The sequence below is a fragment of the Xiphophorus maculatus genome, chromosome 23 (genome assembly GCF_002775205.1).
Source record: "Xiphophorus maculatus strain JP 163 A chromosome 23, X_maculatus-5.0-male, whole genome shotgun sequence".
Lineage (NCBI taxonomy): Eukaryota > Metazoa > Chordata > Actinopteri > Cyprinodontiformes > Poeciliidae > Xiphophorus > Xiphophorus maculatus.
Window position 1 is genome coordinate 3,155,900 of NC_036465.1, and position 20,822 is coordinate 3,176,721.

Consider the following 20,822-nt stretch of genomic DNA (forward strand, 5'->3'; position numbering starts at 1 on the left):
AACCTGACTTCTTCTGTAAAGAGCTTAGAACAGAAATAATTGAATTTACATTTGGTTAATAGAAATCAAAAATTACTTTTTTTTCTTCAGGCTTATGAGATGCAGTCACAGCAGCAATACATGTAAATATTAACCTAATTAACTTGTTGACTAATTAGTTGCCCTTTTTTATGTTTTCTGATGCCTTTGAATTACATTTTAATTGACTGGAAGCATACATCATATTTTTTTTAAAGTAACTACTAATAAATATACTTTCTGTAACAAATGGGGGTTAAGAGTTAAAAGGAAAGCTGAATTTTAGAAAACAAAGCACGTACTACAGTGAGGAGCATGTGAATAGCAGTCTGTGGATGAAGTCTTGAAATACTGTTTGAATATAAATCAGTTTTAAAATAATATATAAAAAAACTGTTACAAAAGTACATGGATGTCAGAGTTTTAAGTGTTCATTGGGGAACTGGCATACTGTTGAAGGACGTAGTGACGGTACTTAAACATGACTGGATGTGTGGATGGGTAAATGGATTACATAGAATAGGAAAAGATTTTGCTTTTGGTTGTTTTGAATGTCACTGTATGGTTATCTTACAGGTAAGCAATGTGTAGACTGCATAAAAATAAATTAAATGTGCAGATATAATTTTTAATATGAAAGTTTTGTTTTATTATTTTCATTTTTTTTCTCTGACACTGTATTTTGTTTACACGTTTTAAAATAATAAAAAACAGTCATTTCAAATTATACTTTGTACACAAAAACAGCTTTAAAGTTAAATGTTATAATTTATATTATGTGGATCAGATGAGCAGCATGTTACTGGGGGAGGGCTGCAGGCGGTGCAGACTGACAGCCCACATTAGCCGCAGGCTTACATTGACAGCCAATTCCGGGAAAACCGATCATCAGCTCTCATTTGCTCTCCTAACTACTTTCTGAACGTGGAGGGCGATGTCACAGGAAAACTAGAATGGGTCATATGTTCAGTCTGTCAGATATTGAGGACAGATCACAACATGTGTACAAAAGCCTGTTTATTCTATCCTTTTAAAGCAGCAGTGCAAACCTTGCCTGCCCTTCCCTTGACATCTCTTTGAAGTCCTGTCTTGTGGGGTTACTCTCTCCAAAAAAGGGTCTACCATATCTAACTCTGAGCATCATTTTAGCCTTCGGTAGATCTTCAAAAGCTTCAAAGCGCAGGGGGGGCAACTTGTGACCTCGTCGAGGATGATCCTCTGATGTGTGACAGGCAGGGCAGAGGAAGCTCCGTTCTACAGGGATCACATCTAAACACATTTGGTTTGGCACAGGTCTGGGACGGTGAACACGTGACGTGTGACCTGACTGCAGAGTTGCAACGCCTGTACCAACTGGGAGCCATAATTACCCGCAGAAAAAATACAACACGCTAACGACTGGATGTGGATGAATGCCCCAAAGACAAATTCTGACATTTTGAAGAAGGTCAGAGTTAATTACTGTTTGCAATTCTTCTCATGAGGAAAGAACAAGAGGAGATTGTTTGTTGAGAAATGCTTGCAGATATAAATAAGGTTACTTGTGTCACAAACCTGATGTTAGGAAAATTTGATGGTAACATAGTGCCTTAGTAAATAAATAAAGAAGATTTGCTGTTTCTTATCAAAGTGTTTGGGTTAATATTTTTTTAAGACAGATTTAGATAAATAAAAAATCTGCCTTGAGATTCATGCATCAAACAGCTTAAAGGCTATTTTTATTTTTCTGAAATAAATTGAGTAGTTTTTCAATGTATATAAGTAATTTAAAAAACCTTAACAAAACACCTCTGGTTCTGATGCACTGTTGTATATAACACACAGAGTGTTGAGTTGATTGTTAAATGGATGTGTGGCAACACAGCAAACAGGATGGAAAGCTTTGTTACCAAGATTGGAAGATAACAGGCCTGATTTCTCTTCACCCACCAAAAAGCTGTCTCTGCTGGAAACACGATTTGCCCAAAGATTTGGAAACCATTGGACTCATTCAAGGGAATAGTCAGCAGAAAACCTGAAGGGGGACAAAACTCAGACCATGCCATGTTTACAACTTGTAGCTTGACCAAGTGGTCAACAGCCAGAATAGAAGCGATGGCCATACTGACAAAAAAAAAAAAACCCTCAGAAAACAACAGCAGTGGCTCCGTTCAATAATCCCATCACCCACTTCCAACATCCATCTTGGAGCCTCAATGTGATTACGTGACGTAGTTGAAAAGAGTCAATATTAGTATTTTACATTCTCTTCTATTCACCACATAAAGACAATAAAATAGTTCAGATCCAGACATGCTGTGGGAACGCTAGCTGAAGACGGACTGAGTGACGTAACAGATGGTATTTTTGGAATAGTTTTACAGCTACTTTATTTCAGAGCAGTCAAACCCTTCACCAATTTAGACGAAGTAATCAGTTTGAAAAAACTAAAATGTGCAAAACCACTGCATGGTTTGATGACGTGAAGTTAACCTGGTGATACAGTTGTTGGTAGGAATACACTGATGCAACAATGTTGGTTAGCACTGGAGCAGAAATTACAATATCTACTGAATGTTAGTAAAATTACAGTCAGGATTAGCTCTCAACAAAAGTTTTAAATCAATCAACAGGTGCTGGTTTGAATTTAAGCTGCTGATGCTTTCATTCAACTTCCTACTCTTCACCGAATAAAGACTCACTCTTTTCACACTTGTTGTTTACATATATTCCCGATTTCCAGAAATAAAATTAGTACAAATATCAAAAGCTGCAATCCAAAACAAAACTGAAATGTAAATGTAAAAAAGTGGGGAGGTACTCTTTAAAACAAAGGCAAAACAATTGTGGCTAAAATGACAAACGGGAGGACAATACTCTGGAAGGCGATATCGTTGCATCACAAGAAATAAAATGATGAAAACAGATAAAAATGAATGTTAAGAGCTTTAGCTTTACTCCACCATATCCTCTTGGAAAAGAGAGAAAACCCAAGCAGGCTTCATGATTAATACATACAGGTTTTGCGTGCTGAGTCCTCCACAAACAGTGAAGAGATGTCTTCATCCACGCCGGCCTCATTCTTGGCGATGCAGGTATATGCCCCGGTGTCTTCAAAGTGCACGTTGCTGATGTGCACCTCGCTTCCATTAGCTTTGAGGAAGAGCAGAGAGGAAACACAAAAACGGGCAATGTGTTTGCTTTCCAGAAAGACATAAAAGGAGACTCCCATCTTCCCATCTTTTGGTGCCATTACATAACAGACGGATGGTGTTTGTTTCAGGGAGAAATCAAAAAGGCATTAGGGAAGTTCATAACAGGATCATCTGCTGGTTTAAAGTTTCTGAACCTTAAGGATCTTCAAACAATCTTTCTGATTTAAGTTAGGTTTATTAACAAGCCTGAAAAAACGTTAGAAGGTGGTGGTTAAAAAACATGTTTGTGAATCATTGAGGTCACACTAAGCCCAAGAGCTTCAGAAGAAAACCAGACTTTGTTCTAAACTATGAATACACAGCAAATGAATCACAATGAAAATGGCATAAATAATGAGTTACTCTACAAAGTTTTGTTTTATTCATGCATATTGTGCTATTAGCCGCAGAAAATTTGATGTATTTCCCCAAACCAGAATATTTTTCATCTGTGGCTAGCTTATTTAATTTAGAGTATGATTCATACAGATCTGCTCAACATCTCTAACCATATTAACTGCTGTTTTACACTAAAATCACATGTCTACATCACAAATAAATTACTTTTAGGTGTAATAGAGTAGTAGAAAGCAAATACCTAATTAAATACCCAACAGTAATAACATGCATGCTCTGGATTCTATAACTAAATGATTCATAGAGATAAGTGTGTCTAAAATGTGTGTGAAAATCAAACCGCATGGTCATCTATTAAATAAAACAGGGGTCAAACATATAGCCCTTTTTTTGACAGATAAAAACAAATGCTGCACATGGTGATGATGATGCATTCTTCTCTGAAAATCTGAGTAAAATTAGATGTTCCAGACACTGTTCAGCAGAAAACCCTTCTGCAAACTATTATGAAATTGGAAACTCAATGTGACTCAGCTTCAGAATAAAAGCTCTCTATGAAAAGAAACTACTTAATACCTTTTTAACTACTACTTGTCACAATAGCCAATAGTCATTTTGAAGTTTCATGGACAAAATGAATATAATTTTTCCGTATATTCATTTAATTTGAAGAGTTGATAATTTTGTTACTATTTAATTGTAATGAATTTAACCAATTTAAATATACAACAAATATAACTAAAACAAATTATTGAGGATCCAATATGAGCAACCAACATCTACAGTTAAGGCCAAAACTTTACATACATGGAATGAAGACACATATTTATTTTTCCCTCCTTGCCTGAAGTCTAACTGACCTGAAACAAGAAAAGTTTGGTCCGATGTAACTTCAGAGAGTGATAAAAAAACAAGGTTTGGCTTTATTTGGTGTATGTAAACTTCTGGTTTCAACTGTGTTCCTGGGTCTATATGTATATATAGGCTTTTATTTATTCTACCAGTCCATCGCTGAACCAGTAATCACATTTTCAGATTTTAAATTACCATCCTCGGGAAATGCTACGGTACAAGAAACTAATAAATAGTTGGAGTAGATTATAAATCAGGACTTCTGTTCACCTTGCAGGGTGAGCTGTTTGGACAGCTTGGTCTTTATGTCCATGCCGTTCTTGAGCCAGGAGAGTTGTGGGCTGGGGATGCCCTCAGCGTGACACCGCAGGCTGGCGGTAACTCCAGGCTCCCGGGCTTGGCTCTCTGGGTAAACTCTGATGACTGGAGGGACTGGAAGGTGACAGGAAAACAGATAAGAGTTAGATTAACACAAACACTGCTTTGTCCCACACTGCTGTTTACATTAGTATCATCATTTAAGAAGTTACTAACCCCTTATCAAACAAGATGGTTTAGATAAGAAACCAAGTAAACTTCTGACTCCACATTAGCATACACTATCAGTAGGTTTGAGTGCATTTGCAGCATTGCTGAACATGTTTAGATAAGGTTAATGTGCTTCATGAAACCAAACACATCAGATAGATAAATAAGGGAGCCAACTGTTGCTCTGATGTTATTGATTTTGCTTGGTTACTATTGATTTTCTGTAACCTTTTGTCAAGCGAGATGAGAGAATAGAGGCAGTGAAAACAAAATGTGAGAAAAGAGAAAAGGCAGAAACTAAATGAGCATCTGGTGTTACACGTTTCGGACTGTGCATCAGATTCATGCCAGAGTTTCAAAGGTTTAGTATCCCCCAAAGCAAAACAAAACAAATATAACCACTCCTTCATACTGTATTTCTAACAATCACAGATTAGCATAAATCAATAATCCACTCAAATGGATAAATAATATTCATTTATGCATTGGCTGAGATGCCACAAGTTTTGTTCTATAGCCTGAGGCCAACTTGTTTAAATTTTAGTCCACAAAACATGGGGAATATCAAAAGAATGGATTTGAATAATCCTCTAAAGGGAGACGCATTCCTTAACTACCATAACAGTGATAAAACCTTTCAAAAAGAAAGTTTATCTGAAAGAAACTGTGACTGAAAGTTGGACAGGGACAAAAAATACATTAAAAAGCAACCTGATTCGTTCCACTGTGTTTCACATATAACCATGACAACCTGGCAGCGGTTCGCATAAGGACATCAAATCTCCATCCCACTATTTTGTTTTATACTGTCCCATTTCAGCTTCAGTGACCCAAATCAATGGATTTTTGTTTGTTTGTCTGAAATGGACTTCTGATGTCTGAGCTGATGACAGAAATGAGAGTTCTGGCATCTGCAGAGAAAGCAGACGCGGGCTAGAGACCATTTCCTGTAGCTTGTGGTCAGAGGAAGTCTTTACTACGCCAGGTTAATGAAAGGAAGAAAGACTGCTGCCACAGCCACCTGGTAATCGCAGCACACCAGGGTTTTGGACTTTGCATCTTCCTAGCCCCCGAGAGAGAGTGCCCTGTGGGCCACAAGGGCTCTTAATGCACATCCCTACCAATCACAGCGGCACAGACTCTCCTGTTACCTTGGTGCCTCTCAGCACTAAAAACACTATTGCAGTAGAACCTATAGAAGCAATTATTTTGTGATTTCTGTTAAGCACAGTTTATCCCTTTTCCCTTTTTATATCCCAGCAGCTGAACGCTCAATGTGCATTCAAGTGTTTGCAGATACTAAAGTGTACAAAGGCTTTTTGTTGATGGAGTGTGCTGCAATCCATTTTTATTGTCTAGTATTTTGTCAGTCTAAGTCTAAACTAAAAAGTGTATTTTAATATTGCAATATTGTAAAAAGTTTATTTTAATAATTCAACTCAAAAGTTAAATCATGTAGATTTATTACAAACAGACTGATGTCTTCAGGGTTATAGAACACTTCATAAGAGTAATATAGAAATGTCAGTCTACTGTAAGATATACTGTGTATAAACAAAAATTTGTCAGTTATATTTTGAATGAGTTATTGGATCAGTGCAGAGTGGCATGGAGACGAACAGCCTGAGACTCTGATGAAGTGAAACTGAAGCAGAGGTTGCTCTAATATCAGCATTCAGCTTATTTGCATTGTTGGTTCTTGTATCTCTGATCTTTTAATAATAACTGAAGAACTCTCTATAAAAAATAACTCCCTAGAACCACCGACTTCATTTGTAATCCACAACTTTCAATTTCAAACTTTTGAAAGTGTTTTGTTTCTCAAAACTGAGGTTATCTCTGTGACACTGTTTTTCTTTCCAATTCATTTCCCCATAACATGCGACAGCGCCCATGTCAATGACAAACTAATCCCCTTTATTGTGTGGCCCATAACATGACCATAACATAACATTTACCTTTGCACATCACTTCTTGTTGAGTTAATGTAGAAAATCTCATTTTTGAGAAACAGATTTTTAAATTTCTCTTCATAATCATCAAAACATACAGAAATATCCAGACAGTTGAATTACATGGCTTTGTAAATAATCTATGAGTTTCACTTCCATTAAGATGCACCTGTACACTTCAATTAAGTATGTTAATCTGGCTGAGGCTTCAATAATCAACCTGAAATGTAGGTACTAATATCAATGCAATTTGTGAATTAAGTAATTTTAACACAGACAACCATGCACAGATGTAACAGAACCTCAGGCTAGCATGAAGTTGTGGGATTAAGCCAGTGTGGAGAAAAGTCCAGTCATGCTAAGACAGAGTCTACAAAAAGAAAAGCTTGGATAAATAGTATATTTCATAAATATTTATTTGACATTTTAGTAGGAAAACAGATTTACTCTCCAGTTTCAGTTCTTCCTGCGTCTGTATGCATGGAGTTTTGAATTGTGTATGCAAGTCGGATTTAGAATGTTGAAGCCATTTAAGGCTTAAAAATATTACTAGAAATGTTGCAATTATACTTCTGCTTGACAAAAATCCTATTTATTTTCTGCTCTCAGTTCTTCAGTCTTCAGCGGATCCCTTGCAGGCCTTCTGATAATTGGTTTGTTTTGAAATTTAGGAAACATTTTTGAATTATCTTAAATTTACTCATTTAAAAGAATAATTTGAGTAAGTTAAAAGTGCACTTACTGATTCAGGATTTTTGTCCATACATTCATTAATGCAGGTGGCACATGGACATTAGCAAGCAAGCTTCTTTAGAATAACACCAGAACCAAAGCTTTCTGATCTATGGTGTACAAAAGTGAGGAAGAGTAGATCCAGGTGAGATCTCCGTAGGTTTCAGGAACCAGTTTAATCTGGACGTTAGGGGTTTGATTGGTTATTGGAAAAGAATTTAATCAGAAACAGAATTTCTACTTCTTCTGATTTATTTCACATGCTACTAGATTTGGAATCAAAGTTTGCAAGAATTTAGTCAAAACTGAAATACTTTAGTAATTTCTTATAAGTTTGATGTGGTGAACCAACTGGTTCATATTGGTTAAGTGAAGAAGGTTATATAACTTCCGTTTAATCTTCTTAATTTTGACAAGTAACCCAAAAGGTTATGCATGCATCTGGATTTAGCTACTCCAGTCAATTTGTTGAACAGCAGCAGCTGAAAGTTATTTCTGATGTCTTTCAGTTTTGCACATCTGGAGTTCAACATGTTTGCCCATTCTTCTCTTGCAATCTGACTAAAACCCAGTCAGATGGGATGGAGAGTGTATGTGGTTAGTTTTGAGTCTTGACACAGATTCTCAATTGCATTTAGGTCAGTAAACATGTAGAAGAAGGTCCGATGAGGCCAAAACTGATATCTTCTTTCGTAATATGAAAACTGCTTAAAACACGAGATGAGCGTAGGAGAGAAGAAAAGGCTGACAGTGGGTGGGAAATACTTCATTTTATATAGCGCAGAGACAAACTCTCTGAATATTCACATAGAACAAAAATATAATGAAATGAGCTTTCTCATTTCAGATTTTTTCAGTCAAATCTCTAATTTAAATATTAATTGCATTCCTTCCCAGTTTGACATAATGGCTGTGACATCACTGCTTCTACATTTGAAACATGAGAACAGTGAAGTGCAAAAACTTTTGTGGGAGGACCCACATTTATCTGTGTTGCTGTAATTCCCATTGGCCACACACAGAACTCAATAAAGGTCATTGCTTAGTTAAAGACTCATTATTAGCAAGGAGCTTTAGTCAGTAAATTTCCTTTGTGAATGCAGGAGAGAAGACTCATGTGCCATTGTGCTCTCCTTAATTTGTGGCTGTAATTTCTTCTGGTCACTGATAGGCCCATACAATTGTTGAAAGGGAAAGAGTTGAATTTAAGAAAGCAGATATTGAGTTTATCTGGCTGCAAAGAAAGCGAGGGAAGGAAGGAAGGAGTAGCCAATTTAAATGTTAACTGCAGCATTAAACAAACTAAAATTCATATTTAATGCATGTAATTAGGTTCAAAACAAACTTAACTGATCCCAAGAGAACTGAGATAATTGTTTTATTAAAATACACAGTTTTCTCTCAGGGTTAAGCCCTTTATGAGTCAAAGCGGATAAAACTATTAAAACTATATAAAGCATAACATAATAGGTATTCAAAGCATTTTTGTAGATCAGTAGAGAATCACAAAGGTCTATAATTTCCTTGTAAATGGCTGTGCTAACTATTCCCCTGTTAAAAACCTAGAAGATTTTTCTTCACATTCTGAGGTCTTGATTTCCAGATGAAATGAGGAATTTACTTTTATCTGAAAATATTACTTTGAGGGACTGAGCAACAGTCCAATCCTTTTACTTCATGATCCACGCATAACACGTCTGAGTCTCTGGTTCAGGAGTGACTTAACATAAGGAAAGTTTCAGCAGCTCACATTCTACGTTTGCCCTGATGTGGAAACAGCGGCTGTCTCAAAGTAAACATGGGTCAAGAAAAGATCTCTATACTGCCTAATACAAAGAGGTTTTTTTATTTATTTTTCCAGTTTATCAGAATAGGCTTTTTAGTGGTACACAACGTAAACTACTCATCTCCATAGTAACCTCACTCAGGTTGGGCATTTTGGGTACTTTGATGAGTCTTCAGATAACTGAATCTATTCTAGAATGTCTGAACATGTGAACAGAACATCTGATCTCTGGTTCTGAAATTGTGAACAGAACCAGAGTGTGAGAATGTAGCCATCCATCCATCTTCTTTACACCCTTGTTGGGTCAGGAGGGGTGCTGGTGTCTATCTCCAGCTAGACATTCTGGGAAAGAAGCGGGTTCACGCTGGACAGGTCGCCAGTTTGTCGCAGGGCAACAGAGTCAGACAGGACAAACAACCATGCACACACACACCTAAGGAGAATTTAGAGAGACCAATTAACAGTCATGCTTTTTGACTGTGGGAGGAAGCCAGAGTACCCAGAGACAAACCCACGCATGCACAGGGAGAACATGCAAACTCCATGCAGAAAGACCCCGGGCCGGGAATCGAACCCAGGACCTTCTTACTGCAAAGCAACTGCTCCACTGTGCAGCCCTGAGGATGTAGCTGTCAGGTATGTTTACCTGTGCAGGTACAAGGCATCACAAAACGCACCCTGAACATTTGTTGACTTGTATAGTGTACATTATACAGGGTTTTATGTTTTATTTAGTATAAATTGGGGTTTATAGTTTAAAACACATCTGAAAAAAGAAGCTGTGGTCAGTTCTGAATGATAAATCCACCTCCAATTTTACAATATTTAATTTATTTATTTTGGACAGCAACCTGATCATTTATAAAGTAATTTGATTGATATTAAGGAATTAATACACTTGAGGGCAACTGTAATGTAATTTTATTACATTTAAATTTTTAAACTGTAGGCTAAATTTGTTTATATTTTAAAACTCTATTCTTGCTATTTTTCAAGAATAGATCTTTTAGTGGGTTTCAATGATTTAAAACATTTCTTTATTGAAATCCTCTTTTTATTGATCTGAAGTTAAATTCTAATGTGAGAAAATGAAATTTGAATTTTATTACCTGTAAGCCATAATTATTCAAGTTAAAAGAAACAATTGCTTTAAATATATTGGTTTGTAATGAATCTATAAAACAAGATTCATATTGTGAAATAAAATTACTGAAATAAAACTTTTTTTATTGACATTCTTATGCATTTACAGACACATAAATAAACATCATACATAAGAAGTGGAGGGATAAATCAACCATGCCAGATGTTAATATGCTGACAAAGTCACGTCTACACTGTTTTATATTTAGTTCCGTGTTACAATCAATTGTGTATAAAGATGGGCTAATTTCACTAACCCTTTTCACACATACATTTATTCCCAAGAAAATCTTGTTGCTTGAAACACTCCTAGAAATTGAGAAAAAGTAGCACTTTATTTTTCTACTCCAAACTTGATTCAGACAAGATGTGAGAGAAAATGCATTCTGATGTGCTTCTGAGAGCGTCAGGAGAGTCACTGCCAGGAGAACGTGACACGGCAGGGCTGACAGCTCCATCATAAAGCTCCCGAGCCGCTCGTCAATCACTCAGCAAGGCTCCCGTCTGCTTTGGTGCTTCACAAGATGAGCAGGGATGCACAGAAACATTGTGGCAGGAGACCACTTCAACATCCCACAACTGGGACATTTCCAACAAGCCCAGAAAGACTTATTACAAAGCTTCAATCAAATTAAACCCTAGGTGATAAAAATTAAACATGCTGGCCAGATCTGGTGGGTTGAGGGAACTGATCAGAGAGTATACAATCAAGTGCACATCTGTAGCATTAATGTACAAGACGCAGCACTGCATCCCACAGTTACACAAAGCGTGACAAATAAAGCTACGACATGATCAAACGTCTCTCCACAGTTATTACTTTCCCATGGAGATGTGGGAGTCAGTATGCATCCAGCACATAGCATATGTTTTACAGAGCTAGTGAAACAGTACTTTTTAAGTATAAAACAAAAGTAAAAGAATAAAACAGCTAGAGGAGTTATAAAAAAGATGTGGAACTAAACTTATAAAAAGTATAATGGAACCTCGGGGAAATCTGCTACAGTTTTTCTCATCTTTCCACCTCAGAAGAGGTACCAGATGCTTATTTTTTCCCCGCAGTATTTCCTGTTTGAGTTATTACTTGGCAAAAGGAATTCATAGAATTTAATTTTCTACAGGGATTTGATTTCATTGCATAAAAAAAATAAAAGTACAATTTAACAAGAGATTCTCCTTTTCCTCAGAAAGACCAAGATTCCAGATGTTTTTATTAGTCTGAATTATAAGGTCATGATAGAAATGACCAATTACTAATTTACAATTATTTGTATTTATGTCAACAGTGTATTTTTTGTAATTAGAAAATAATTGTAGTACATCAGGAAATCCAACACTTGTGTCATGCATGAGTTGATGATGTCCAGATCAAAGCTATTTGTCCTAGACCTGAGACATTTGAGGTTAAAAGTATGTTCTCTTTGTGTCTGGAAGTTGTTTTATCAAGTTCCCAGTTGGAAAATCATCAACATTCCATCAAGTCAGACAGCAGCCCTGAGTTCACTGTCCAATATGGCTGACCTGAGTTCTAACCAAAAAAAAAAGCTGCTAAAGGCTCCTTTATGTTACTTTGAAAATTGATCAAATGTAACACTTACCCTATTAGACAAATTATTAGGCATTATTGTTCACTCCTCCACCTTCGTTTTCTTCTACACACACTGAGCTGGAGAAGATGTATTAATATTTGGAAACTATTTTCTAAATCCACATGTAAAACCTTTGCTCTCTAAATAATAAAGATGTTCAAAATAAAGTTATAAAGTAAAACATGACTGAGGCAAAGTGTAAGAAAATGAGTGAACTTCTGAATTAACAGAACAGTATGCTTTTAGTTTGATATTTTCAGAGAATGCTGAAGGTAGGTTTTTTATTTGCTTTGAAATTATCTAATGTCACACAATACAGTAATCATTTGGAGAAACATTTATGTGTTCATCATTATGTAGCTACAATTAACAAAAGTATATTTATTTGAGCCATTAACATTTCATAATAGTCCAGAAACATCACCGGGAAAAAAAATGCATCCTTTCACAGTTAGACGTGCAGCAGAGCATCACCTGTCTGAGCTGCAGTGTGTACAAACATGCTGCCATACATTTCAGATTTTTCAAATGCTTAAAATGACAAACCAATTGTTTCTGTGATGCAGTGAGAGAAATCCCTCCCAGTTTGTTGATTTTTCAGCGGTTTAGAATCTACTGTGGACATATCTGCATTTTTTGAATCTTTGCAAGGACTGCTCTTAAGTTGCTTTTTGTATTAACAGCATTTTATATTTTTACAATTTATAGCATTTTATATTTTATTTTTTATTTTATCTACAACTACTACTCAGTGGTAGTTGTTATTGTGTCTTGTCTCTATGCTGTAACTGCGAAGTAATTTCCCTGCTGGGATGAATAAAGTACTTCTATTCTATTCTATTCTATTCTATTCTATTCTATTCTATTCTATAGGGCGACAACACAGATCGGAAGAGGGTTGGAGTTTATGGCTCCGATATTTAAAACACCTTGATCAATACTTTGGATCAATGCTTGGTATTGGGTTAAGTCTAGGATCAATGTTAAACCAGATCAGTATTACCAAATTATTGCAAGATTATTTTTGACTGTGAGGTTCAGAAGTCTTTTCTTAGCGCCTTTTACAGTTTAGACATGACTGTAAAATATATGATCGATCAATATTCATTTAAAGAAAAATCTGTGCTGTTGTCAGCGTTGTTCTGCAGGTTTTATTTCTACAGCAAACATCTTCCCTCTAACCCCAACCAGACACAACAAATCTACACTTCTTGTCTGGGCTCATTTCCAGCTGCTACACACTGCTACAACCCAGACTTTTTATCTGCAGGCATTCCTTTGGTACTACAGGGGAGGGGGGAAAAAACCCTTACAACCTCACGGCATTCACCTTGGGGCCTGCAAGTATCCGCACATCGACTAACAGTGGGGAAAGAGAAAAACCCAGTTCAATCAAGGTTTGGTTCCAGAGTGTGCACAGTGTATGGAGGTAAGCTCTCATTAGTCTGACACCACCTCTACCTCTGGCCTCCTCTCACTAAAAATATGACATTTAAGGAAAGAAGGATTATTTTAAAGCCAAGAATCAGCACACACAGACGCCATCCCTACCTACCACCCACAGCTGACCTCCAAGCTGACAATGTCCTTCTAAAACCTCCAACCTCAACCAAAATGAGTTACTTCAGAGGGTGAAGAGGGTGAGTTATCTACAGTAACTCACCCTGTCAAGGGTGAGTTACTGTAGATAAAAAACTATATTTTTAAAGCAACAAAAATATTCATATGTCATGAACACTTGAAACTTTAAATGTTTCCTCTGTGAAAGCAATACTGTATGTTTTAGTTTGACTTCCATTAATCTATTCTACACAGTAATTTGTTTTCTGCTAAAGTGCCTGTGAAAGTGGACAAACTTTGCAGCCACAGTGAACAAATGAGATGCAACTTTATTGATTGTAGTGGGTAAAGTGGGGTCACTGCAACAAAAGAGCTGGCACAACAGACCAAAACTAATAAATAACCCCAACAAATTGAACTTCTTTAGAATAACAACATGTATTGAAGATAGCAGTAGACAGTCTTCAGAAAGATGAGGTGGACAGTAAGTACAATGTGTTTTATCAATATGAGGTATTTTGATGAATCATGTTTTCAAAAAGAGAGACAACTTTTTACAGTTGATTTTGCTACATCAGGGCTGTCCAAAGCCTGGGGGCCATTTGGGGCCCTATGAATTATTTTCTGGCAATCCTGAACCACAAGTTTGGTTTCTCAGCGTTTAAATAAATTAAACATGATAAAATGTTTGCTGAAGCTAGGCCTTTCAAATAAGATTGAAACTAAAATCTTTCTAAAATTCAAAGCACAAACTAAAAAATAAAAATGAACTTAATATTTATCAATTACAAAATGTAAAAATAAGGCCCTTCTAAGGCCCTGCCAGATCTGCAGCGTTTTGTAAAACTGTTGTGTAAACTGTTGAGCAGGAAAACAATGTGATTGGTTTTGCATTTTTAGTGAATTTTCCACCTATTATGTGACTAATATTCCTCTGAGAACCAATCAAACGTTAGGGGGGAAATATCAAAAATGAGGAAAAAAAGGCATAATAACATGGTTGAATTACTGTGAACACTAACTAATACATGTTTTAGACTTGTTGAAACACCTTTTGATTTAATTTCAGCATTCGGTGTTTGGTATTTGATGAGAGCTCACACCTTTCATCAAATATAGTAAATCTAGTTTAACCTGAATCAAACTCCAGCTGTCTTAGTGTCATGTTCCTCACATTTGGTCAGTTGCGCTCATTAGGTAGAGCAAAGAAAGTCAATGATTTTGGTGTACAAATGTATCAATGAGAAGGAGCTTACAGAAGGAGATACAGGAGCAGATAGTCCAGTTTTTGTGACCACACAATTTTGCAATTTCTTCCAAAATTCAGTAAAACCCAAGACAGAAACGAGTTAAGGAGGATTTCCGATACAGACGCCATCACTGAAGGGGCAGCAGCATTGTTCAACAAGTGCTGGTTAGGTTATAAGGGGAAAACAATGTGTTCTCTAGATGTTTGGACCAAAAAGCAATGTGTTACTTTTAGAACGACACAAAACAGCACAGAGAATCACTTGAAATAAAACCCCAAACCAACTATGAAACAAAGTGGTGGCTGCATCATGCACTGTAAATCCTTTCTATTAAAGGAATTGGAGCTTGGATAAGCTGGAATTGAGACAGGACATTTTCACCTTTGACCCAAAACCTTTGGAACCATTGTTTGCTAGAAAACTAAAGGACAATTTTATTTTATTTTCAGTACCACATAGAGCCCTAACTATATATCTAAATGAGCAACAGAATTTGTTTGGACTGATCTTGCCAAATTTCAGAAATCATTTGACAGAAAATCTGTTCTTACAGTCTGACAGATTGAAAGCATGTTTTGCAAAGTGGGTAATTTTTACCTGCTCTAGATGTTGCTTTCTGACTCCAACCAAAAAGACTGAATGTGAAATCTGACTCAAAAGGGGGTTCAGAACAATTTTAATGTAATGGGGTGCACACACAATAACTGGTACCGAGTTATTGCATCTTTTTTATGCTTTTCACCAACAAATGTTAGTTTTTCAGTAAGATTTATTATTATATATGTGACCTAGAAGAAGAAAATAGTTCTAGAATTAATTAACATGGTCTTGTTTTGCTTAAGTCACACAGGTAACCAGGATTACCACAGATTAAATACAGATTGATTAGATCAGTTTATCATAAGTGATATAACCTTCCAAACTAAGCCCAAAACGGTTGACTGTGGTTTTAAATTTTTTTTTTTTACAGTTTCAGAGGCAGTGACATTGCCTTAATTTTATTTTTCTATGAGAAAAAAAAACACATTTTGAACCAAAGTGATCAAGACATTGGAAATGTGTGGACTTAATGTGGATGGTGGTAAAACCAAATACTAACATCTAAATAAATGACGGCCATTTATTTTCCAGAAATTTTGAGTTTGATTAATTAAATAATAAAACAGCTCTGGACTCTCAAAAATGTCACTGATTTTTACTTAGACTTGGAACCTTTGTAGTTGTTTTTCCTGGTATTACAGTGATTGACAGTTTGGACTAGGATTATCCCATTTTAGCTCTTTCTTAATTGAGTTGTACAAAATCTAATCTTGGTAGGGTGATACAGGTCCTTTGAGACTTCACCTACCCTGGGAATGTAAAGACAGCTTTCATTGAAAGGTCATGTGGAAGTTACAATATTAATTACAACCCAAAGTTATTGGTCTCCCAAGATTCTGGCAGTCTCCATATGCACAATAAGGTCTGTATATCAGTACAATTAACCTCTCAGTAATCTGTTAGAAGAATGATAATGATCCAGCTGTCTGTCAAAAGTAAGTAGAATATATTCACTGACTTTACAAAGTGGTTTATTTGCACCCACCTCATGAAATTTAGTCTCATTTACTGAATGAGTTCACCTTTGGCCTCTACAATATACTGTACGTCTGTTTTAGCATTCACATGAGCCATCAAACCCACCCAAACCAATTAGAAGAAAAACTAACTAAAAACTTGCCAATGTCAATCAAGCTGGTGTATTTTATCGGGAATGAAGTGTGAGGCTTTTAGCAGCAGGTAAAGAAAAGTATGAATAAAATTTTTTAAATATTAGCTGATGTTTTTCTAAAGAGTGCCAAGATTTTTATTCTGAAAGGATCACTACAGGAAGACTATAATTTGCACAAAAATTTGATTTTTTAAAATACCATAAATATATCATATTTAAAGAAAGAAAACCTAAATATAGTAAAAATATGAAATACAAACCAATCTGCCTTCCTGTTGGTTATAAAAGCAGGTAAATAATTCTAAATCACACTTTTATCAAAGAAAAAGAGGCTTTTGTGTCACACACTCCTAACTCAATGTGCATCTTCAAACATCACTAGAAACCTGGAAACATAATCACTGAAAGGATTTATTTCTTCCCAAGAAACAGTTTTGCAGCAAATGTCTAAATAAATGTCTGATCATTCATAGCGACCAAAAAACACAAAGTATGTGTGTATCGATTATCTAAAGGAGAGCTCCACCAATATGAGGAATTTCTCCTCATCCACCAAAAACAACTTTGGGTTTGTTTTACCCCAGAATTATTAAACAATTGGAATGAAGGAGGGAAGAAACGACACGGTTTATGCCATGCCATAAGTGGGTTGTATGGCTTGTGCACAGAATCAACAACTGAACCGCTAAAATCTACTGTGGGTGTTGCTTCTGAGAAGATAGTCCATATATTATGAAAAATACTTTCTTTTCTTCGAAGTGGCAAGAAACAATTTTGTTCTTTGTCTAAACTAATTGAAGAACTGTGGGTTTTCTATAGCCAAACCACATAATGTCGAAGGAAAACTAACTACAAGCTAACTTCAATTGTTTTGGGCCTAACAGTCGGTGTCAAAATAATATCAGATAGCTACATAACCAGTGGTGGGCACTGCTAACTAAAAGGTTTGTTGTGCTCACCCTAAAACACTAATCATACACATTATTTCCACTAACACTAACACACTTGGTCTTTGTTCCTCCCAGTATCCTAAAAATAAATTTAATATGAACTCTATTGCTACGCATATACAACATTTGAACAAAGTAACCTCTGATGAGTTTGTTAGCGGCAAATAAATCAACGTTGTGACTTCTTGAGCAAAGCCGAACCAGGAAAAATAGATTTCAAAAATAAAGACAGGCAGGTGCTTAAAAACTCAAAGCTGCTGTAGGAAAAGCTGCTCAAAAGCCTCCTAAAAGAGGAAAGCCTTTTAATATTGATGTCCTTCAGCTCAGGGTTTAAAAGCAGAAAGTAACGGCAAAAATTTCTCCACAAAGTCTAAAAGGTTAAATTTAAAGGTTTTATTTGTAATTATTGTAATTTAGTTCATGTAATTTTGAAACATCATTAAAAAAGGGACTCTTTAACATTCACTATGCAAAACTACATTTAGTACTGCTTAGCTAATCTGTTGAAAGTCAAGTGTTTGTCCAATTATACACAATAATAATTATGTCAGCATCTTCCTTCTAGATGTAAAAACGATCAGTTCCTTATGCAGATATATGGCAAACTGTAGCATTCAGATCATGCTTTATATGGAGATTACTGTTCTTTTACAACCAACTATTAAACTAAACGCTGAGCTTAACATAACATTTCAAACCAATTTATAATTGCTGTTGGCCTCAGAAGGCATAGTGTCTAAAATCTTCATACTGATAGTTAATTGGTGGGAACGTTTTGGTTTTGGAGGCCAAACCTATCAGCTTATGTTTTCATTGCCATCATGTGAACTGCATAAAACTCCAGCTGCTTCAGAAGGCAAATTATGTTTATCAGCACCAGGTAATTAAAGTTCAGTATCTACTCTCTTTCTAGCTTTATTTTTTGTTTCAACCAGCTCCCTGGGGACAGAACTGCATCCTCAGTAGTTAAATAGCCCATGGAATATTTTCTAACTGCATCCATCTGCTGTTTGGTGCTGAGCGGGCAATATACCATACAATGAGCTGAAGCTCATGGCTTCACGTTCTCAAGGTGAGCTGCAGATGTGAGTGATGATTCAAGGTAGATCACCAACTGTGAGTGACCTTTTTTCTCGCTATCACATTACTTTGCAGCTGGTTTGACACATTTTACTGCTACTGTGAGCAAACTTTGATAATACTCCCCAGCCACTTAGCTTTGCATCAGCTATGAGGTCTCTTATTTTACCAAAGAGAACAGCCTGCAGTAGTCAGGACTGTTGTGGGACATAAAGTGCCTTAAACTACTTTTTGTCATGGTAAAAATGACAGACCTCAGTTTATTTAATTGAAATATCACATGATAAACCAACACAAACTATTGCAGTTGTGAACTTGAAGGAAAGTAGTATATGATTTTCCGACATGTTTTACAAATAAACCTGAGAAATGTGCTGTCTTTATATTTAGCTCCCATTGAAACTACTTATGCATGTTTTTGAGGTAAGCCTCTAGCAGGAAAGCTAGAAACTGAAGATTTTTCTTCTTTGTGAAATTACTCAAGTTCAGTCATATTGGATAAAGAGCATCTGTGGCACAAACTCTTAAGTGGATTTGGGTCTGAACTTTAACTGGGCCATTCTAACCCCTTACAATGCCTTAATCTAAACCATTCCACAGCAGAGCCCTATGGTTGTCCTTTAGGAAGGTGAACCTCCATCCCAAACTGAAGTCTTTTGCTGCATCTAACACGTTTTCTTCCAGGATTACTCTAGTTTCTGGCATCCACCTCCCTTCTCTTCTGTTACAAGCTTCCAGTCCCTGTTGAAGATCCGTCTTCAACATGTTAGCTGTGCCCTCTTCATGCCTTGAGACAAACTGCAAACAGGACTTCATCACTTTTTTCAATGTTTTTTTTTTTTTTTAATCGTCACTACTTCATAAAGGTCATATGTTTAACATTAATCCAGTCAATAAATCCTCCCAACTGAGAGGAGGATGCAGTTCCGTCACTTCTTTTCTGATTAATGCTCTCTTTCCAGCTGGTGAACATCTCTGTTTGTAGTTATGCCATATTTTTAATTCTTGGATTATGTAGTCTGCTGTGAGATGTTCAACACTTCAGATATTGTTTATATCCTAAACTTGAATTACCCTCGTCCAAAACCTCCTCTCTGATCCATCTGCTGTGTTCTTTAGCCTTCATGGTGATGTTTGTTCAACACCATGAACAAACATAATCACAGTGTTTGTTCATGGTGACAAACGTCTGTCTTAAAATTTCTTAAGACAGACGTTTTAAGATTTTCCATCAACCTACTGTCACTAACAATTCTTAGATATGCTAAAGAAGAACATGAAAACTCCATGCAGAAAGTCCCTGGCCAGGATTCAAACCCAGGACCTTATTACTGCAGGAAAAGCGTGCAACCAACTGCTCTACCGTATTTTTATTTTAATTTTGCTAACGGAAAAAATGCACATAAAGGAAAGTCATGAACCATATTCTTTCTAGTTCACAGGGAAGTTATGCTTTATGTTGGCTTATTGGACAAAATCACAATAAAACTCAATAAAGTTTGTGGTTAAAATGTAAAATGTAATAAGGTTCAAGTTGTTTGAAAGCTACTGCAGTCACAGTATGATGATAAATTACTTAAAGAGAGGGAGCTGTAGAAATAACCTTCTTACCATTCACTTGGAGAATGTGGGTCTGAAACAGTTTGTCATATCCATCGGCATGACAGGTGTAGTTACCCATGTGGGTGGTGGTCACCTTGGTGATGTACAGTGAGCCATCATCCCCAAAATCCTACCAGAGAAAGAGGACAGGCAGAGCTTTAATCACCCGGACAAACCCCTCAGAGCCTGGAAACAGCAGCTGTGGCTGAATGCAGGAAAACTAACTGTTTCAATGAAAATGCAACAAACAGCAGCACACAGATGGAGATCTGGAAATAAAAGGAAATGAAACTTATCACAGCTGTTGGCAAAGGCACATTGTGGAGGAAACCTACATCAATCCATGACAAAAGCTAAACCTGTTATCTATAAAAGTCATATTTAGAAGTAACCATTTTCTCATATATGACATTTTTCCACAGCAGATGACTGATCTGACTCAGAGTGCAGCTACAATTAATTACTGCAGAAATCACTCTTTACTTCCTTCAGCGCAACAACTGGCTAATGTAGTACTGAAGACAATATCTAAATAATTC

General features: G+C 36.3%; 1 protein-coding gene across 2 annotated transcripts in view; it reads right to left on the reverse strand.

Moving 5' to 3' along the window:
• fstl5 (follistatin like 5) overlaps positions 1-20,822 on the reverse strand; it is a 189,934-nt gene that overhangs the window by 35,242 nt on the left and 133,870 nt on the right. For both annotated transcript variants that reach the window (XM_023328922.1, XM_005800578.2), the window contains 3 exons: positions 20,293-20,413; positions 4,671-4,832; positions 3,016-3,150 (listed from right to left, as the gene is read on the reverse strand). In XM_023328922.1, the coding sequence (XP_023184690.1) occupies positions 3,016-3,150; positions 4,671-4,832; positions 20,293-20,413 (418 nt within the window). The remainder of the gene's footprint in view (positions 1-3,015; positions 3,151-4,670; positions 4,833-20,292; positions 20,414-20,822) is intronic.